This window comes from Agelaius tricolor, unplaced genomic scaffold (genome assembly GCF_023055355.1).
Source record: "Agelaius tricolor isolate 1412-34295 unplaced genomic scaffold, bAgeTri1.0.p SCAF_22, whole genome shotgun sequence".
In the NCBI taxonomy this organism is placed as follows: domain Eukaryota; kingdom Metazoa; phylum Chordata; class Aves; order Passeriformes; family Icteridae; genus Agelaius; species Agelaius tricolor.
In genome coordinates this window covers 5,875,001-5,891,757 of record NW_027269282.1, presented here as the reverse complement: position 1 = coordinate 5,891,757, position 16,757 = coordinate 5,875,001, and the positions used below count along the sequence as shown (strand labels likewise).

At 42.2% G+C, this 16,757-nt stretch overlaps 1 protein-coding gene across 18 annotated transcripts in view; it reads right to left on the bottom strand.

The window, feature by feature from the left end:
- TCF7L2 (transcription factor 7 like 2) overlaps positions 1-16,757 on the bottom strand; it is a 172,195-nt gene that overhangs the window by 20,760 nt on the left and 134,678 nt on the right. For 14 of the 18 annotated variants that reach the window (XM_071446059.1, XM_071446064.1, XM_071446061.1 and 11 more), the window contains 3 exons: positions 6,320-6,452; positions 4,118-4,220; positions 1,365-1,451 (listed from right to left, as the gene is read on the bottom strand). In XM_071446059.1, coding sequence (XP_071302160.1) covers positions 1,365-1,451; positions 4,118-4,220; positions 6,320-6,452 — 323 coding nt within the window. The remainder of the gene's footprint in view (positions 1-1,364; positions 1,452-4,117; positions 4,221-6,319; positions 6,453-16,757) is intronic. The other 4 variants (XM_071446060.1, XM_071446062.1, XM_071446067.1 and 1 more) reach the window with 1 other exon arrangement.

The following is a 16,757-nucleotide window of genomic DNA, read 5'->3' as shown; positions in this document are numbered from 1 at the left end:
ATAAGTATAATAGACCTCTACTTCTGTCGTCCCATTACCACAATAATGTATTTAATTTGCTGTGTACTCTTTTTAACTAGATACCTTTCATAAAGTCTATCTTGGGAATATAGCCCCCCCTGCTTCCACATCTCCCCCCTCCCTCAAATGACTAGCCTCTCTAATAATAATTAAACTAAATCAAGCTCTACTTTGCCTCACACCATGCCTGCAAGTCTTTTATAGATATTAAAAAAGATTAAATAGGGGGAGGGAACCATTGTTTAAATTTGCAGCTCTCTCCCCAGCCTAGTATTTTTTTCTGTTCTGGGACTACCCTTTTTTTTTTAAAGTTGATTTTCCAGTTATCTATTTGCTGGACCAGCATTTTAATTTAAATTTTTAGGTTTTTGTTTACTTATCTAAAGCACACATCACACTGTTTTCCCACCCATTCATTCACAAGCCCTAGGTACTGATTTCCACTTCTCAATGAGGTGTGCTTCCCCCCAGCCCTCACCAGTCTTTTCCTCCTTAGATCATCTATGCACCAGTGCTCACATATTAAACTGCAGAGATGGAGAGGAAGGGACAGAGCAGAGAAGAGATGTGGAACCTTGCTATGTAATGCATGCTAATTTAATTATGTGCCATCATCAAAATGGATTAGCTGTTTCAGCCCATCAGGAAAGTCTAAACTTCCACCGATTTAATTAACCAGGCTGAAAATCAGATGAACAGAAAATAAAACTATCATTAGGAGCAATTACTGATTACTTAAACATAGTGCTGCCAACCAGTTTGTAAATAAAACTAGCAGCCCCTGGAAAATTAGATGGAATTAATTGGAGGTAGGGAGGGGGAGAAATATATACTTCTAAAGCTTTTGAGGGTCAGGCAGGCCCTTTTATGTTGACTATTAGTGTTTGGAGCTTTGGGAGGGGAAAACAGCACAATAACCTTCCTCCCAACCCTGCTGAAGAGCAGTCCTCCTCCCTCCTGAACCTCCCTCCTGCACACTCAGTGCTGCTCTGGCTGGTGGCCACCGAGAAAGCAAAGGCTATCACGACTTCTCATCCCTGCTTTTTCAACATTACACTCTCCCAGCTCTTTCATTTAGTTTGGCTTTTAAAGGTGGCTTCTCACTCCCCCACCTCTCCCTCTAAGGCAAATGCTTGAGGCCCAATGACAGCTTTAGGACACCACCTTCTCCTCACATGGGAAGGTAGCCCTCGCCCTTTCCTCCACCCCACCAAAAAGCTAAGGATGGATGTTTAACTAAAGTGCTTTCAGGAATCTGCTGGCTAGATGAAATGCTCTCCTACAGAGAGTGGGAGGAGGAGCTACATTTGCTCTTGATTTAGGACCTCAGTATTTGAACTCACCTTGACATGGAAGCATTGACGGTCAGAGCTGTTGGGTAGGGGTGGCGGAAACCCCCTGTCGTGATTGGGTACACTGGCTGACCTTGCCTGGCAAAAAGGAAGGGAGAGAGAGAATGAGAGAAAGGAAAAAAGGGCTTAAAAAAAAAAAAAAAAGAACAACAAAAAACTTCTCTCTGCACAGTAAGCTTTATTCTCATTTGATCAGAACAAAAATCTTGGGGATTGTACAGCAAGGATCAAAGGAAAGAAACACAGAACAATTTGAATGCCATAAATCTGATAGGAATGGCTAATTAAATTTTATAACCTCTGCTTATGTCAATAGAGACCCTCTCCCCAAGCTGAAACTAGGTGTTTTGTTGTAATAATTAAAGGCGAAGTCTCGCTTGCTTTAATGGAGCCATCACACTAATTGAGGGCTACACATCCAAAGGAAAACAATAATGAATGTAAATTTATACCAAAATAAAGTACAGTGAATCAAAGGACTTCAGTTGCGCTTTGGGCCTCTTTCGGTATTTAGATCTCGGTGAGAAAACATTAAATTAACAGAGCTTAATTTGTAGCCTTTTGTCAGATTAACAAGTGTTGACAAGAGTTACCGGGGGAGAGTCCCCAAGAAGTATTGTGGGTAACCAATAGACAATCACACCTCATTACAATAATTAAAAAATACAGCAACATGCAAAACAGCATCCTCATGAAAGACACACAACTTTTTCTGATGGAGGTTTGTCTGTGCTGGCTAGCTCGTTTCATCTGTCCTTCAAATACATCATCTGACTGGGCAGGATGCTTTTGGAGCGGGTACTATGCCAGAGACATGCAGGCCAGTGGAGGACAGATGGGTTGGGAAGTTGATGGTGAAGTGCAAGTGGCAAGGAGAGGGGAAATTAAAAACTTGGGTTACTTCTGTGAAGCTGGCCATGCTACTCTCCTAGAGCAAAAGCCAATGTGATGGTGTCACCTCTCAACAAAAACCACTGGGAGAAGCTGTAAGAGCTGTGGGTAGGCTCTAAGCGCACCATGGTGTTGACTTGTTCTGAAGCAGTGGGCATGGCAGAGCTGTCCAGAGACAGAGGTGGCCATTAGCACCTGTCTGGTGAAACTGGCCACACGTGGCATCATTCATGTGCTTTGGCAGCCATGGCATGAGGTGCAAGGAGGACAAACCTGTGTCTGCACAATACAGACACACACATGAGCAATGGGGTACAGGTCAGGGACAGTGAAGAGTTTCTTCCCTTCACTCTCATGTCTTTCATGTCACTGACTTTTGGCACTGGCTGAGTGGATTTGTTTGAAATGTTGAGGCTGCTGCTGTGCAAATTTGAGCTAAGGAGCTCACATGCAGTCTACAATTGTTCAGGGTGTCCTTTGGAAAAGGTAAATCACCACAAACAGGAGGAATTTCAGATTTCAGAGAGCAATGCTTTGGGTTTTACTTCTGCTGATGATGTGCTCTTCTGGAGAAGCAACATTCAGCAGAGAGGTGATGGACATGCTTCACCCTCAGGGTGGGTGAATCTCTATCCAAAATAGCTGCATGACCACCACAAGGAAGGACAGCCTCCAAAATGGCCAGAAGCTCCACCTCTCCTGCATCAACACTTTTGTGCTTGAGAAAGGTCTCCAAGGCCTCTGATGCCACCACCTCTCCTTGCCCGAGACCTGGGGATATGCAGTGACCTCCTGCCCTGCCCTGCTCTCCTGTGGGGTATCAACTCCAGTTCCTCATGGAGGAACTTGTGGAGAGGTATTTTAGCAGAGCTGGCCAAACAACCTCAAGCAGGAGTAAACTATTTTGAACTTTGGGCAATTCATTTCTATAAAAAAATATGATCACCCCAAAACAGAGGAGGCCTGTTACGTGAGAAAAACAGGGTAAAGTCTTGGTTTATAATGCAGAGAACTGTTGTATCCAGCAATACAAATGGATTTTATAAGCATTTAAATCAAATATACTACACAAAATACTTAGGCAGTGCTTAAGTATATTATAAACATATTGAGAGATGGCAACATAAATAAAAGAAAATAAGGACTTGATTACTGCTGGGAGCCTCATACCCAGCAAGGCTGTGCAAGTGGGATCTCAGGAGTTGAAAATGAATCCAAACCCCAAACTAACTTTCCACTTCTTTTTTCTTAACCAGTTTTAAAGTAAACTAATTCCTTTTTCTTGTTTAAAATTCCATTCCTTAGATGCCAATTGCCAACTGCCCAGCCACATCTCAACTAGGAATGCTACTCATGGCCGATGTAAAGCTCTACTGTTTCATAAGAAAAACAAAAGGGTTTTCAACAGACAAGGCAAATGAAACTTAAAATTGCAAATTTGTAGTGAGGATGGCCCTAGTAAAAACAAAAAAACCAAGGGTCTGTGAGAACCACCCTGAGTCCCCAGAAAACCAAATCTGAGAAAAACTCATGCAGTGCAGTGTAAGGGCAATAACAAGAAAAGGACATTTCTGCAGAAGGGTTTAAAAATTCATGCTTCATGATCTGTCAGCTGGTTAGGATGACATGTAAAGCTGTGTCCAACTGCTCAGGTTTGTTTACGACCACATGACCTGGCATATATTTTAATTAACCTCCATGAGGTGGGTAAATTCACAACACAGTGAAGTAGCAGTTGGCAAACAAACTCATCCCAGTGCACACACATACATACACACACACAAATATATTTTTACATAAATTTTACATATCAGAAAAAGAAAAAAAGAAATTAAAAAAATGGAACTCCTTACTGTGGTACTAACCATCCTAGCGGATGGGGGATTTGTCCTACAGTGCCTGGTGATAATGGATAATAAGGAGATATATCTGGAGGATGTGGAGGCCTTGGAATTCCTATAGAAGAGGAACATAAAGCACCATCAGTATTGAAATATGGAAATAAATGACATATAAAGAAAAAATGCACGTTTCTAAATTTCTATCAATTTACTTTTATTACAGTATTTGTGACTTCACTTAGGGTTTTCAAAGGCTTTTTCACATTCTCATTTTTTAAACAAGAAAAAATGATGTTATTCACTCCCTCAGTCACCTCTCCAGTCAGAGATAATTATTTTTGTTATTTAGAATTTAGCAGTCTCAGAAACAATTTTGATGTGATGCTGTATTAGATATTCTCTTAAATGTTCAACACAAAGATGGACCCTGCAACAGCTTCATGGTTATTTTAGTTTCAAAGTCAGCCAAAAGACCCCAGGCCCTACCCATGTGGTGACTAGGTACTCAATAACATGGCATTATTCCAAAGTAATCTCCTGAACAAGTTTAAAAGTCATTAAAATTGCAAACGATGTTTGCTTTTGAGCAAACCTAGGAAAACTTTTCTGAAACCAGGAGTGGAGGTGAGGACCCCTAGAAATGCTTGGTAAAACCAGGGGCAGATGTTGAAGGTGTGCAGGGGAGGACAGAGAGCCCACCCATCCTCTCTGGACTGAGGTACAGTTCCTACTCAGAAAGCAGAAACCAGCTCCAGATACAAGCCTTAAATATTAAGGCTCCTTACCTTAAGAGCAAATAGGAATTACTCAGAGGAGTAAGGGTTACAAAGCTGGGTCTTTCAATTAACAAGCCAGGGCACAATTACACAGCAGAAACAAAATTAAAACAGAGAGCATTAAAAAGAAGGGGTACTGTATTCAGGGCTAAAAACTACTTTTTAAGTCACTTGGGAAGCTTTTAATCTCTAAATTAAATCTCCTTGTGTGACATTTTCAAGCAGACATTGCTTTTTCTCCATTACAAAACCCAAACAGATTAACTGGGCTTTAACCATCCAGTGAGCTATTTGCACACTTGAAAGAATGTTCACAGAAGAAAAGTAAACAGTCTACAGACGTTAATCATATGTTTTACGATAACCATTTAAAAGCTATTCCCTGTACTGCCATTATTTAAATGAGAGGTTGACTATGCCATTCACTTGCAATACCCAGGGATGGTGAGATGGATTCCTTTCAAGCCATGTGAAGTCAGCATTAAGCACAATTAAAAGGGGGCCCCAGTTGAAGCATATCGAGTGACAACTAGCTAATGCACAGTCTCATTCAAGGGCTGGAGTTTAGATAAATTATCTGCATAAGTTAGGGCTGACACAGAGTGATTCCTTTGACATGAATTCTGTTTCTGATGAACTTCACAATTAACTAAATGGGGTTTGGATTAACAAAACCAAAAACCACTGTCACAAGGAACTCAGCACAGCCTGGAGAAAGAAGATTGACACTGTTTGACTTCTTTGGGACCTCAGGTTAAAAAGGGACTCTTAAAAAGTTAGAATAACATGTAAATTCTACTCTGTAACACCAATAAATCTAGTCAGGATTTTACGTGGTGCTCTATATTCAAGCAGAGTGCCCTTCAGGCTGAACTTAGAGTTGGGTAGACTTACATTGGGGAAAAGAATTGCAAGTGTAAAGCTGGAGCTTAGTTACAGTGGATGAAAATTCAACATTATAGAAGAAAAATGGCTGAACTCCTGACACAGAAACAATGGGATTTGGGGAATTAAAAGAGATTCATTTTGAAACCGGTCATGACCCACCACCTTTAAAATTCCAGCTGCAATTTTGTAAGTGCAGATCACAGAATGTACATGTTTAATTCTCTGGGTTGTGCATGCAAACCAAGCACTGGTAGATTGAACTACCAGGTGGGGTATCATGCTTGCAAAGAAACACACCTGCAAGCGACCCCACACATGCAACTCTGGTGTCACCCTGCAGAAGCTCTATGAAAATTCACCCAGTAGGTTTCCTTCTGAAGTCTAATTGGCTTAAAAAGAAAGTATTTTGTCTGGCTTTGACATTTCACATGCCCCCTTTGGTGCTCCAGCATGGGAAATCCATTCTCCCGCACTCCTCTCCCCTAATGTGCAAAAAGGGAAGATTCACCCACCCCCTCCCAAAAGAAACCCCAAAATACTTCCCACCTACCTGTTTTGGGGTCTACGTCAGCTGGTAAGTGTGGAGGAGGGTTTCCTGGTGTGAAGTGCTCATTGCTGTATGTGATAAGCGGCGTAAGAGGGTGTACATGGTGTGGGTGCTGCACAACTGGCACTTTGTTAGACTGTCAAGAGAAAAAGGTTGACACTGTTAGAGCAGTGCTGGGCATCCCCCCACTACAGCATGAGGTACAACACACAAAAAATCTGAGTAGCCAGGATTTCAATGTGATCCTCAGACTTTTCCAGATTCCTTCTTGGCGTCACCCTTGCAGTTTTCCCACCCTCTTGCTTAAAACCTCCTCACACACTTTCCCTGCTGTTGAGGTTCTTTAATCTTTTTGACCTGTCATGCTCCTGTATGGAGCAACAGCAATTCTTTAAAATTTTTCCTTTTTCTTTTATAATCTTGTGCTTCACCTCCAAGATGCAGGCAGACTTCTCAGTGAGGGGCTGAGAGAGCCCCCCATTTAATTAGCAAGAGACCCAAATGCTCAATGACCTGTAGGTCTTTTCCTCTCCCCTTCCTGTCCTCACTCTCAGTTCTGCATTTTACTGCTCATTGCAAATACTCCAGATAAAAAGCCTTTGTAGTGCTGGAGTATTCCCTTCATCAGCAAGCATTAAGCTGACAAGCGATCACCTGCATATTTTATATATATATTTTAGAAGAGCTGATTAATTATCAATTCATCAGAGAGCGCTAATAAATGGAAACTGGATACTGATTAATTAGGCTACTAAAATATTCAGCTATATAAATAATGGCAAAACCCCCCAGATAAAGCCATTGAAATTAACACTCTTGTAGGGGGAATAATCACGTAGATATCATGAGGTTTTCCCCATCACATTCCTAGCTCTGGGGGAAAAAAATATTTTTCTCAACAACAATTTAAAAAAAAAATTAAAAAGGAGTGAATGAATGAAAGAAAAAGGCAGACTGAACTGTAACTTACCCTTACAAGATCACAAAGAAAAAATTAAGCTGAAACCAGCTGAACCGCTGGACCATTTACTGCGAGTAATCCAATTGCAAAAAACCCTATTCCCCATAGAGGATTTTCACTAAAATCCTACAACAGGGACATTTAACCAGATTAGGTACCAGCAAAGATAAAGAGGCTGGTATTAGATGATGAATGGATTAGAGTCAGGTTTCATTTTAGAATGTGTCTTCATTTCCTTTTATTACTTTAAGTAAGGAACAACTTGCATTAACATCAAGTAAAAGGAATCACATTAAAATAAAGTAGTGATACCATGGTGGCCACGATAGCGCCGCTGCTGTTCAGGGTCTGCCAGCACTCTCCTGCTCACCCTCCTGCTCCAGCACAGCTCCGAGCCCACTGCTCACTCCCCAGCACCCCCAAACACACACACATGCCCTCACCGTGCCACCTTAGACAAGCTATTGCTATCATCTGATCTGGCTTCCAATGCTCTGAGCCTCCCTTAAAAGCATTTCAAAAATAATTCAGTTATTCTTTGGGAATGAGCTTCTAGACTGCGGGGAAGGAAGAGGGAAGACAAACTGGGAGCAAGGAAGAAGAGAAACATCTGTCTTCCCTGAATGAACAAGAAGTCACTCCACCATGCTTTGGCTAAATGAAGCCCCTTTGGCTCCCCCAGCCCCAGCCCCTGCCATAAGTGGCTATTTGGGCTCACTGCTTTGGTAACTGCAGGAAAAATTGTGCATCCAAAAGAAGCCAGACAAGGGCTGCACCTGTGCTTCCCACAAGTTCTCCTGTGTTCTTCACCATGTTCATCTCTTTCTGCACCCTTACATGGGATGATTCCTCTCCACCACCAAGCGCTTGGCACAGGGGACTCCCCTGTCAAGTGGCCACCACGCAGGAAAGAACGTGGTCACAACAGCCAATGCTATGATTAGCAGCAGGTTGTGCTGGCTGGGCCGTGGGTCAGATCTGCCAGCTGAACAGCCAAGGACATCTTTTGGCCACGCGGATCCATAATGGTTTCACATCAGGAGGAGATATGAGAATTTGGCTCTCCAAGTTCAAAAAGCCAAAGGAGATGCTCTAACCCAAAATCTGTTCTCTTTCAAGTGAACCAACCCAAGCAGTGAAAGTAACTGAAGGCTTTGGTAAGGGTTTCATCTAACAAATTATATTTCACACCATACAAAGTAGCAGGCATCTGCTCAACAACACATGACATTACAAGCCAAATGACCAGTTGATGAGGTTCACAAAAATGATCATTTCCAATAAGAGCTATTTTTTCTGGCCAAGAATTGTGTGAACTCCTGCTGTTCAGTGACCCACAATGTGGGCCCATTTATTGAAGAAGTTAATACATGCTGTAGCTTTGTGCTCTCCCAGCTCTATCTGCACATCATTGTAAACCTCACCCAGACCCTGACAGACATTAAGTGCTGTCTTCCACAGAGAGCTTATTTTCACAGAAACTGGAGCTGGTTAACTAAAAAAATAAGTAGAATAACATTAGAGGGTCAGACTTAAGCCGACAAACAAGAAACAACATGTGAGAGGAAAGCTGGATTGACATGGCTCCATCACCAGAGCCAGATGTACCATAGGGGGTTACATGTCAACTGTGGGAAACCACCACTCTTTGCTTTGATATACCAAGACTGCCCACAATATCTCCACAAAACAGAACAACTGCTAAATTATGATGTATTTCACTTAACATGTTTCAGAGATAAATAAAAAGCAAAAAGAAAAACAAATAAAAATCAACAATTAAGAGCTTGAATCTTAAGTCTGTAATTTTTTCCCCTGGTAAGTAATTTTTGTTTGGGTTACTACCATGCACTCAAATGGACCACTCATATACAGGTGCAAGGGTAGGATTCTCTTGTGACACTGATGATGCTGGGGCAGAGGTGGGGGGAGAATGTGCCAGGGGAAAGGGAGAAACTGCCATATACATGCTCAAAAACATGCTCTCTGGAACAGAGGAGTGTGATCCACTTCCCAGAGAGTCAGTCTGCATCTGTACCACTACCCAGGGACAGGTTTCCATTCTGTTTTGCACTGTTTAGCACACACTGGGGAAAGGGACCATAACTCCCCTCAGAACAGCACACACAATTTGCAAGCCAAGCTAAACATGCATAATATGCTAAACAAGCTGCTCTTTAAAAGTATCATTCCTGAAGTTAACTAAGCTTCCTTGGAAAAGAAAAATAAAGGACAATCTGGGAAAGAGCAGGATTAATCCTGCAGATGCATCTTCCTTTGAAGTCAATGGGAGCTCTGCCTGAGTTACAAGTGTGGTCCTAACCCCATCCACTGGCAATGAAAGGTAAACCACAGAAGCCATCAATAGGAGACAGCCATTAGGTGACTTTAGACATCCCCCTGCAAAAGGCAACATTCTCCAATATACATTTGTGAGCACTTTATCAAGGGCACTTTTAAGCTAAGAGCCATTGTGAGATGCAGGCGTTTCTCTGGCAAGTTGAAGAGCTCCATTTATGGCTCTGTCAGGCATGGGAAGGGGAGCTGCACTGGTACACACAGATCAGCATCAGGGCATGTGCTGACAGGACTGGAACAAGTGGAGATTTCCAGAGAGAAATCCCAACACCTAAGAAGTACCAAGCCCTCTGCTGATAAATCACCCCTCTCCATTGAAAGCTGAGGTCTCATATGCTAGGTTACAGGGCATGGTAAAGAATTGCAAAAAGGCAAGAGAAGTTTGCTTTTCTTGGTAACTGCTGCCTGAAGCAACCAGAAGAAACTGTCCCCATAGGGCCTCTACTACTAAACCTCTCTGTATGAATTTGAAATGCTTCTGGGAGTGCTTAAACACAGATCAGTTTAAACAATAATGGAGCTCTAGAACAAAAAAAATTCCCGCACCAAAACCACAACAAATTTTGGACTGATAAATGTTTGAAAGGAGTACTGAGATCCATTTAGACTAAGTTCTGATAGGTGCCTTTAGGGAACAAAAAAACCTATCTGAACTTCAGATTTAAACTGCAGGGGATTGTGTGTATAAATTGCTGTGTATTAGTCTTTGTTGCATGGTAAGGACATTTCATTAACAGGATGAAAGATGCTTCTATGCGTATACAGTCCAATTTAATACACCCCACTGATGAATACTCCCCATTTATTGAAGAAGTTAATACATGCTGTATAAATCAATAGTTCCTAAGTCTCTGAAAGCAACATAGGACTTGCATAAGATGAAACATTGTATTGTTGAGCACACAAAGAGAAACCAACCTCTAAACAGGAAGAGTTTACGACGGCAATTTCTGCTTGCAAATTCATGGCTTGTTTGGCTTTGGCAATAAAACCACAGTATCATATCAACTCCGAGTCAGAAAAAAAAACATGCCAGAGACACCAGAGGATGTCCTCACCAGGATAATGTGGGGTTAGTAAAGGCAGGTCTGCACAAAAGCCACCCAGGCTGAAAACAAGCCATCATGCCATGTCAGCATGGCAGCGGCCAAAGCCTCTGGCCTCTGACTCCTTTCCAGTGCATCCCGAGGGCAGGGGAGGCTCCTGCACCAACCCAGCCTGAAACTCCAGTAGCTGCCAGCATAGCCCATGTAGCTGCAGCCCTTTCCCTGGCCTGGGTGGCCTTTGAAATGTCCTTCAAGCCCTGGGAGGTGCTGCAGCCCACCGGGCACCCCTCAACCACCCGTGACCAGGAGGGACTGGGCAGGTGCTCACACCCAGAGCCCAGAGCCCTGGCCCCTTCCTCCACGATCAGAGGAATGAGAGCTCTCCATCCTCCTTAAAACCTATTAATCAAGAGACACTGAAAACAAATGGAGCTAGAGCTCCGCCTGTCTTTTTGCCATGTCCTCCTCTTCCCCACTGCTCTCCTTTTCTGCTGAAGAAAGATGGGCCCTGAAAGTGCTTTTATGAGCCAGTACAATACAATAAAACAAAAGCAGCACAGAAGAGGGTTTGTCAGCCTCTTCCCCTCCTCCAGGGTGGATGCAGGTCGACAGTGGTCTTGAATTAGTAGGCCCTCCTGGAGTTGCTCCCTGGGCTTAGCAAGGAGTACCATTCAATACCAGTTCACATTAAAAATGTGTTTCTCTGTATTTTCCTGCTGATGCTTTTGCAGTTTTGCTGACTGTGGCCAGCGAAATGCTATCAGATGCTCCTGAACTGCTCTGCAGTTCCAAAGATACTTATAAAAGGAGTTTCTTTTTTTCCTAAAGGCTGATCTCTCCCTGATTCTGCTTAGGAATTACATCCTTACACCCCCCCACCACCCTGACACCCCACACAAATCAGGAAATTAAGTCGCAAGTAAAGGCAAATCCCAAAATATTGCTGCAAATATTTAAATACTTTTCCACTTCCAGCAGAGTCACCACCACCCAAAGCAGAGCATCTGTAAGCACCACTACAGGTCTGGGGATCACCCACATCAGTAGCCACTCTGGGTGGCACCCCAAACTACACCAGGGAAAATGCACACCATTTAGGTTAACTGAGAAGCTAAAGCCAACTAAACCCACCAGCTATATGTAACTTGGTACTCATCCCCTTCCCAAGCATAAAAATTCAACACGAGTGATGAAGCATTTCCTGAAAAATATCAAAGATTTAATTTCACCCAGCCCTGTACAGCTTGTGAAGTCACAGTTTATTTTTTTAAGGATGCTTTCACACCTGACTAAGCATTCCTGAAAACTACTTCCCCTTGCTCCTTTATGGCTGATACAGTGGCCTGAGCCCTTTCTCAGTTTAATGTAGCTGATTCCTGCCTAAGGTCCTGCCCTAAGCTAACTGCCCATTGTAGCAGGAGACAAGGCCTCCATTGATAATCACAACTCACCCTGCTAGAAAAAGGCTCATTTTCTTCTTTCACACAAATGATGACAGGAGCACTGACAACCATGTGCTGGGACAATGCCCTCCCCAGGCAGAGCCTTAAAAAATAACCCTGAAACCCCCGCAACAAGCCCCTCTGCGCTATCCTTAATATAAAAATAAAATAAAATAAAATAAAATAAAATAAAATAAAATAAAATAAAATAAAATAAAATAAGATAAAATAAAATAAAATAAAATAAAATAAAATAAGATAAAATAAAATAAAATGGGGATACACACACAAACACAATTTTGCAGCCTTCTGTTTCTTCCCCTTCCCCCCCGACCACTTCCCAGGCCACCGAGTGCCTACCTGCTCCTGCAAGAACTGCTGGCTTTCAATAAAACCCCATGGTCTATTAGCAGTCTCTCAGACAAAACCACTAAATCAGCTTCCTGCCCCTAAGTGTCCAGCAATTCATTCATGAAAAGAATAATTTTGGTTTTTTTCCCCCTTTAACTCAGATGAAGTGTCCCCTGAATATTGGAGAGCTAAGCCACCGTGCTTGACATTTTTCCACATCCTTCCTGTCAGGGTGCGAAGGTACTGAGGGGAGGGGGTGGGGAAATGAGGATTTAAGATGTTCAGGAAATTTCCACTTAATTTCGCCGAAAGGCAATTATGTGAAATGATCTGGTGACAATTAGCATACGCCAAATCCTCTAGTGTACAAGGGGAAGGACTGGGGTTTAGCTATCTAATTACCGCCTGTTAGTTCCGATGCAGGAGGATAAAACACACCAGTAGTAAAACATTATTAAGTGTGCTCACGCTCTGCTTTCAAAGCTGTTGTGGGCTGTAAGTTTATTGCTATGGTATTTGGAGTGGGGTTTTGTTTTTGGTTTTGGTTTGGTTTTTTTTAGTAAAAGAAAGAAATTTGGGGTTTTAAATACAAGTTAAGTGCTGTAGTCTTGGACAACGTGGTGTTACTCCAATGTCAGGTCAGACCCAAACAAGCACCTGCTACACAAGTCTATAATTTGAGATCCTTCAGCAACACTGGAATTACATTTACAGCAGATAGATTTTACCTTATTTATTCTCTTAAGGCTTCACTGAGAAAGAGAAAGCACTCTGCTCACCTGCTCTGCCTCACCTCAGCATATGAATTCACACAGCAGTTACATCATCTATAGCCCAGAACTGTGGCCTGCATGCATCCAGGCAAGCCTTACACTGAGTATCGACATTAGAGATTATTTGATCAACAGGTGGACTTTCCCATACCAATAGGACAGGGTAGTGCTCAGTCCCTTCCAGTTTCAGGTAATAAAGCACCCATATTTATTTCTTCTATTACAAAAGGAGAGGCAGTTTCTTCCCCAATGTGACAAATACTCGGTGCTTTCTCTGCAGACTTTAGTTAATTTTAATTATTAGACAGATACCATCTCTGCAGAGCAGGCAAGCCTTCATTCATTCTAACAAGGCAAAAAAGCAAAAACACTCAGCATATATTACATTAAAACTGAAAAACACTTTTTTGCTAAGCCATACCAGTACAAGGTGTGCTGGATGCACAACCACTAAGCATAGAGATGGGTGAAACCAAAGCAGGTCTTTGGGAAATGGTCCTGAACACAAATAGGGTAGGAAGGGGAGAGGCACAAAGCAATAATACAAGCACAAAAATTAAGAGAAGATGAGAAGCAGAGAAAAAGCAAACATAAGCAAAGTAGTGCTTATAATTGCCCCGACAGACCTTGCTCCATGCTTTTATGTGAATACCTAGTCATGCAATTTGATTTACTGTCCAACAGCCTCTGAAATGCTTCATTATAAACAGCTTTAATTCTTGCTTATAAACCATTTATTTCAGCACTAGACAGACATATATACTGTAGGAGAAACAGCTCCTGATTTTTATTAGGGTATCTGTGATTTCTGTCTATAGCAAGAACTTAAATGTGGGGCTGTTAAAAAACTACAAGAAATGAATGAAAATTAGCATGTATGCCTATGCCTTCTTGTACTTGGCAATTTCAGTAATAACAGCATTATTAAAAAACTACCATGCACATACATGCCTTAAGATATGATGGCAAGTTTTCAGTACAGCTTTTTAAAATGCAGCATTCACAGCGTACTGTGCTCAACACCGATATGCAACACATGCAGCAAATGCATATCAAATTCTTTAACAAATAACAAGGCTTTAAAAACTGTTTTCATTTTTTTATATGCTAAAAACATTACATGCTGCACAATTAACTGATGCAATTAAGTAAATCCAGACCAATTATTTCTTGCATAAATTCAAAAAAGTTTCCGTAAAAACGTTATGTTAAATGCACATCACAACTGAAACACCTTGCAAGTATTTCAGAAGAAAAGTAACAGGCACATTTACACAGTGCTGTCAGGCCTTTTGCCCCAAGTCCCAGTAAAAAAAAAAATTCTCTAAAGGTATAATGTTTGTGAGATCTTACCACCAGTCTTGTAAAACCTGCATATGCAACAACACGCAGTGAAAGAAGAAACATTTAAATAACTGTCCATTTAGATTAATTATTTTAGACAAAATCTACAGAATTTTATCCCTTGTTTTATATAAGAAAAGGCAAATAAATCAAGTAAGCTAATCAGGCAAAGGTACCACAAAGTACTGAAATTATAGAAATTCTCCTCCTGGATAAAGTCACTCTGCAAGCAAGTCTGGCAGAGTTAGAAAAGGAAACAGCAGAAACTCAAGACTTCCACAAAACCAACAGTGAAAATGTGATGCATTGTAGAATTCTCCAATAAGTTTCTATTTTCTGTGTGCAAATAAGTGTAATACACAAAACAGGCTGAGGGGTAGCTTTACTTTCTGCAATATATAATAATAGGAGAAAGAAAGCCTCATGGACTTCTGACAGCAAACACAGAACCACTGTATTAAAACATGTGTTACCTCATATTTATCAGCGTTCAGTCTGATTTTTCATACTCCTTTATCCCTGGGTAAAATAATTCTTATGCAGTGTCCCTAAAATTTTCCCCTTTCACACTACAGCTGAGCTTTCTGAAGAACTCAGAAAATTTAACTGTCAACCAAACACAGGATCAAAAGCACCCAATAAATAGTACTATGTAGGATTTTTAATAATTAAAACAAAAAATCTCGTTTCGTGTATGACAAGAGTTAAACCATTCCATCTCCAAACCCCCTTAAATGTAACATATGTGCCCTGCTACAAACCAACTTTTCTTCCTTTAAGAAAAAAAAACCCCAAAACCCAAACATTTTTACCTTCATGGTTTCAGAGTTTAGGAAATATCGTACTGAACTGAAGAAAGCTTTGAAGTGGCCCCCTCCGCCCCAAAGGAAAAAAAGAGAAGAAAAGCTAGTGATGTCATGGTCACTGTGTGAGTGCCTGACTGCAGATGTAACACAGCCCTACACGCGCTCACACTTCTCCCTCGCTGCTAACCATTGTTCAGCAGCCAGGAATCAGCCCCCGAAACCTGCTGCACACCGGGCTCTGAAACACCGCCCCGCCAACACACCCCGATCCCACCCTGGATGCACCAGGAAAAAACAAAATCCCATTTCCCCCCCTCCCGCCCCCCCAAGCAAACCCCAAACCCGGGCGGAGGGAAGGGCGCAGAGGAGGAGTGCAACAACTGTCCCGCTGCTGCACCACTGTGTCGCGACAGCGGCTCTGCCGCGCGCTCCTCGCCACTGCCGTCAAATTCAGTGGCATCGAAAAGTCGCGCTTCCCCCTACTAGAAAAGACGATTACCATAAAATAAATAAATAAAAACAATGTAGCTAACAAAGGTCACAGCTGGAGATGCTTGCTTGGTTTCTCACGCTCCCCCCCACCCCTCCCCATTTTTTTTTTTGATTCCACACAGGAAGAAAGGGAAGGAGAGGGAGAGAGGAGGAGAGGGAGAGAAGTCACATCAGAAGTTCAATGGTCAAGACGGAAAGCGCGCACGCAGAAAGTGCTACTCACCCAGCAATTCAAATTGAGATGCCAGCAGCCGAACTGCTGGAAGAGAGAGAACCCAGAGGCAAGCGCTCCTCCTTTACCACTCAAATCTTCCATTCCCACTAAAATTGCATCCCTCGGGTACATAACAGCTTTGTCTTTCCTTCTGTTAACCTCAAAAACTTTTTTTCTTTACTGTCTAGATGCCAATTGTGCTGGCTTTGTATTATTTTCCTTGCAGCTTTTCTCTCTCTTTTTCTTTCCCCGCTCCCCCCCTTCACTTAAAGTACTGGAAAAGCTGTCTTAAAAGATCAAGATGTCTCCAGTTTTTTGGCCTGGTGTTTTCTGAATGCTCAAAATCCACTGTCATGTTGGCTGTGAGAAGTGTCTTATTTCTAAATTGTCGGCTGCAGTTATCAAAATTTAGAGAAGCCTCCTGTCTTTTCCAATATAGCACTTTACCATCATCCTTCCAGGGAGTGGGGAAAAGACTTTCTCCCCCCCCTACCCCCCCCGCCCCCCCCACGCAGGTATGTCTGTTCACAAGAGCTAAAAAGCAGTTACTTTGGAAATCAATGACAATGCTACTCCAAGCCAGGTTGCGCAGGTATTACTAAGTACAGCGAGGAAACGCCGGCCGGCCGTGAGGGAGCATGATCAGTTAAGTGT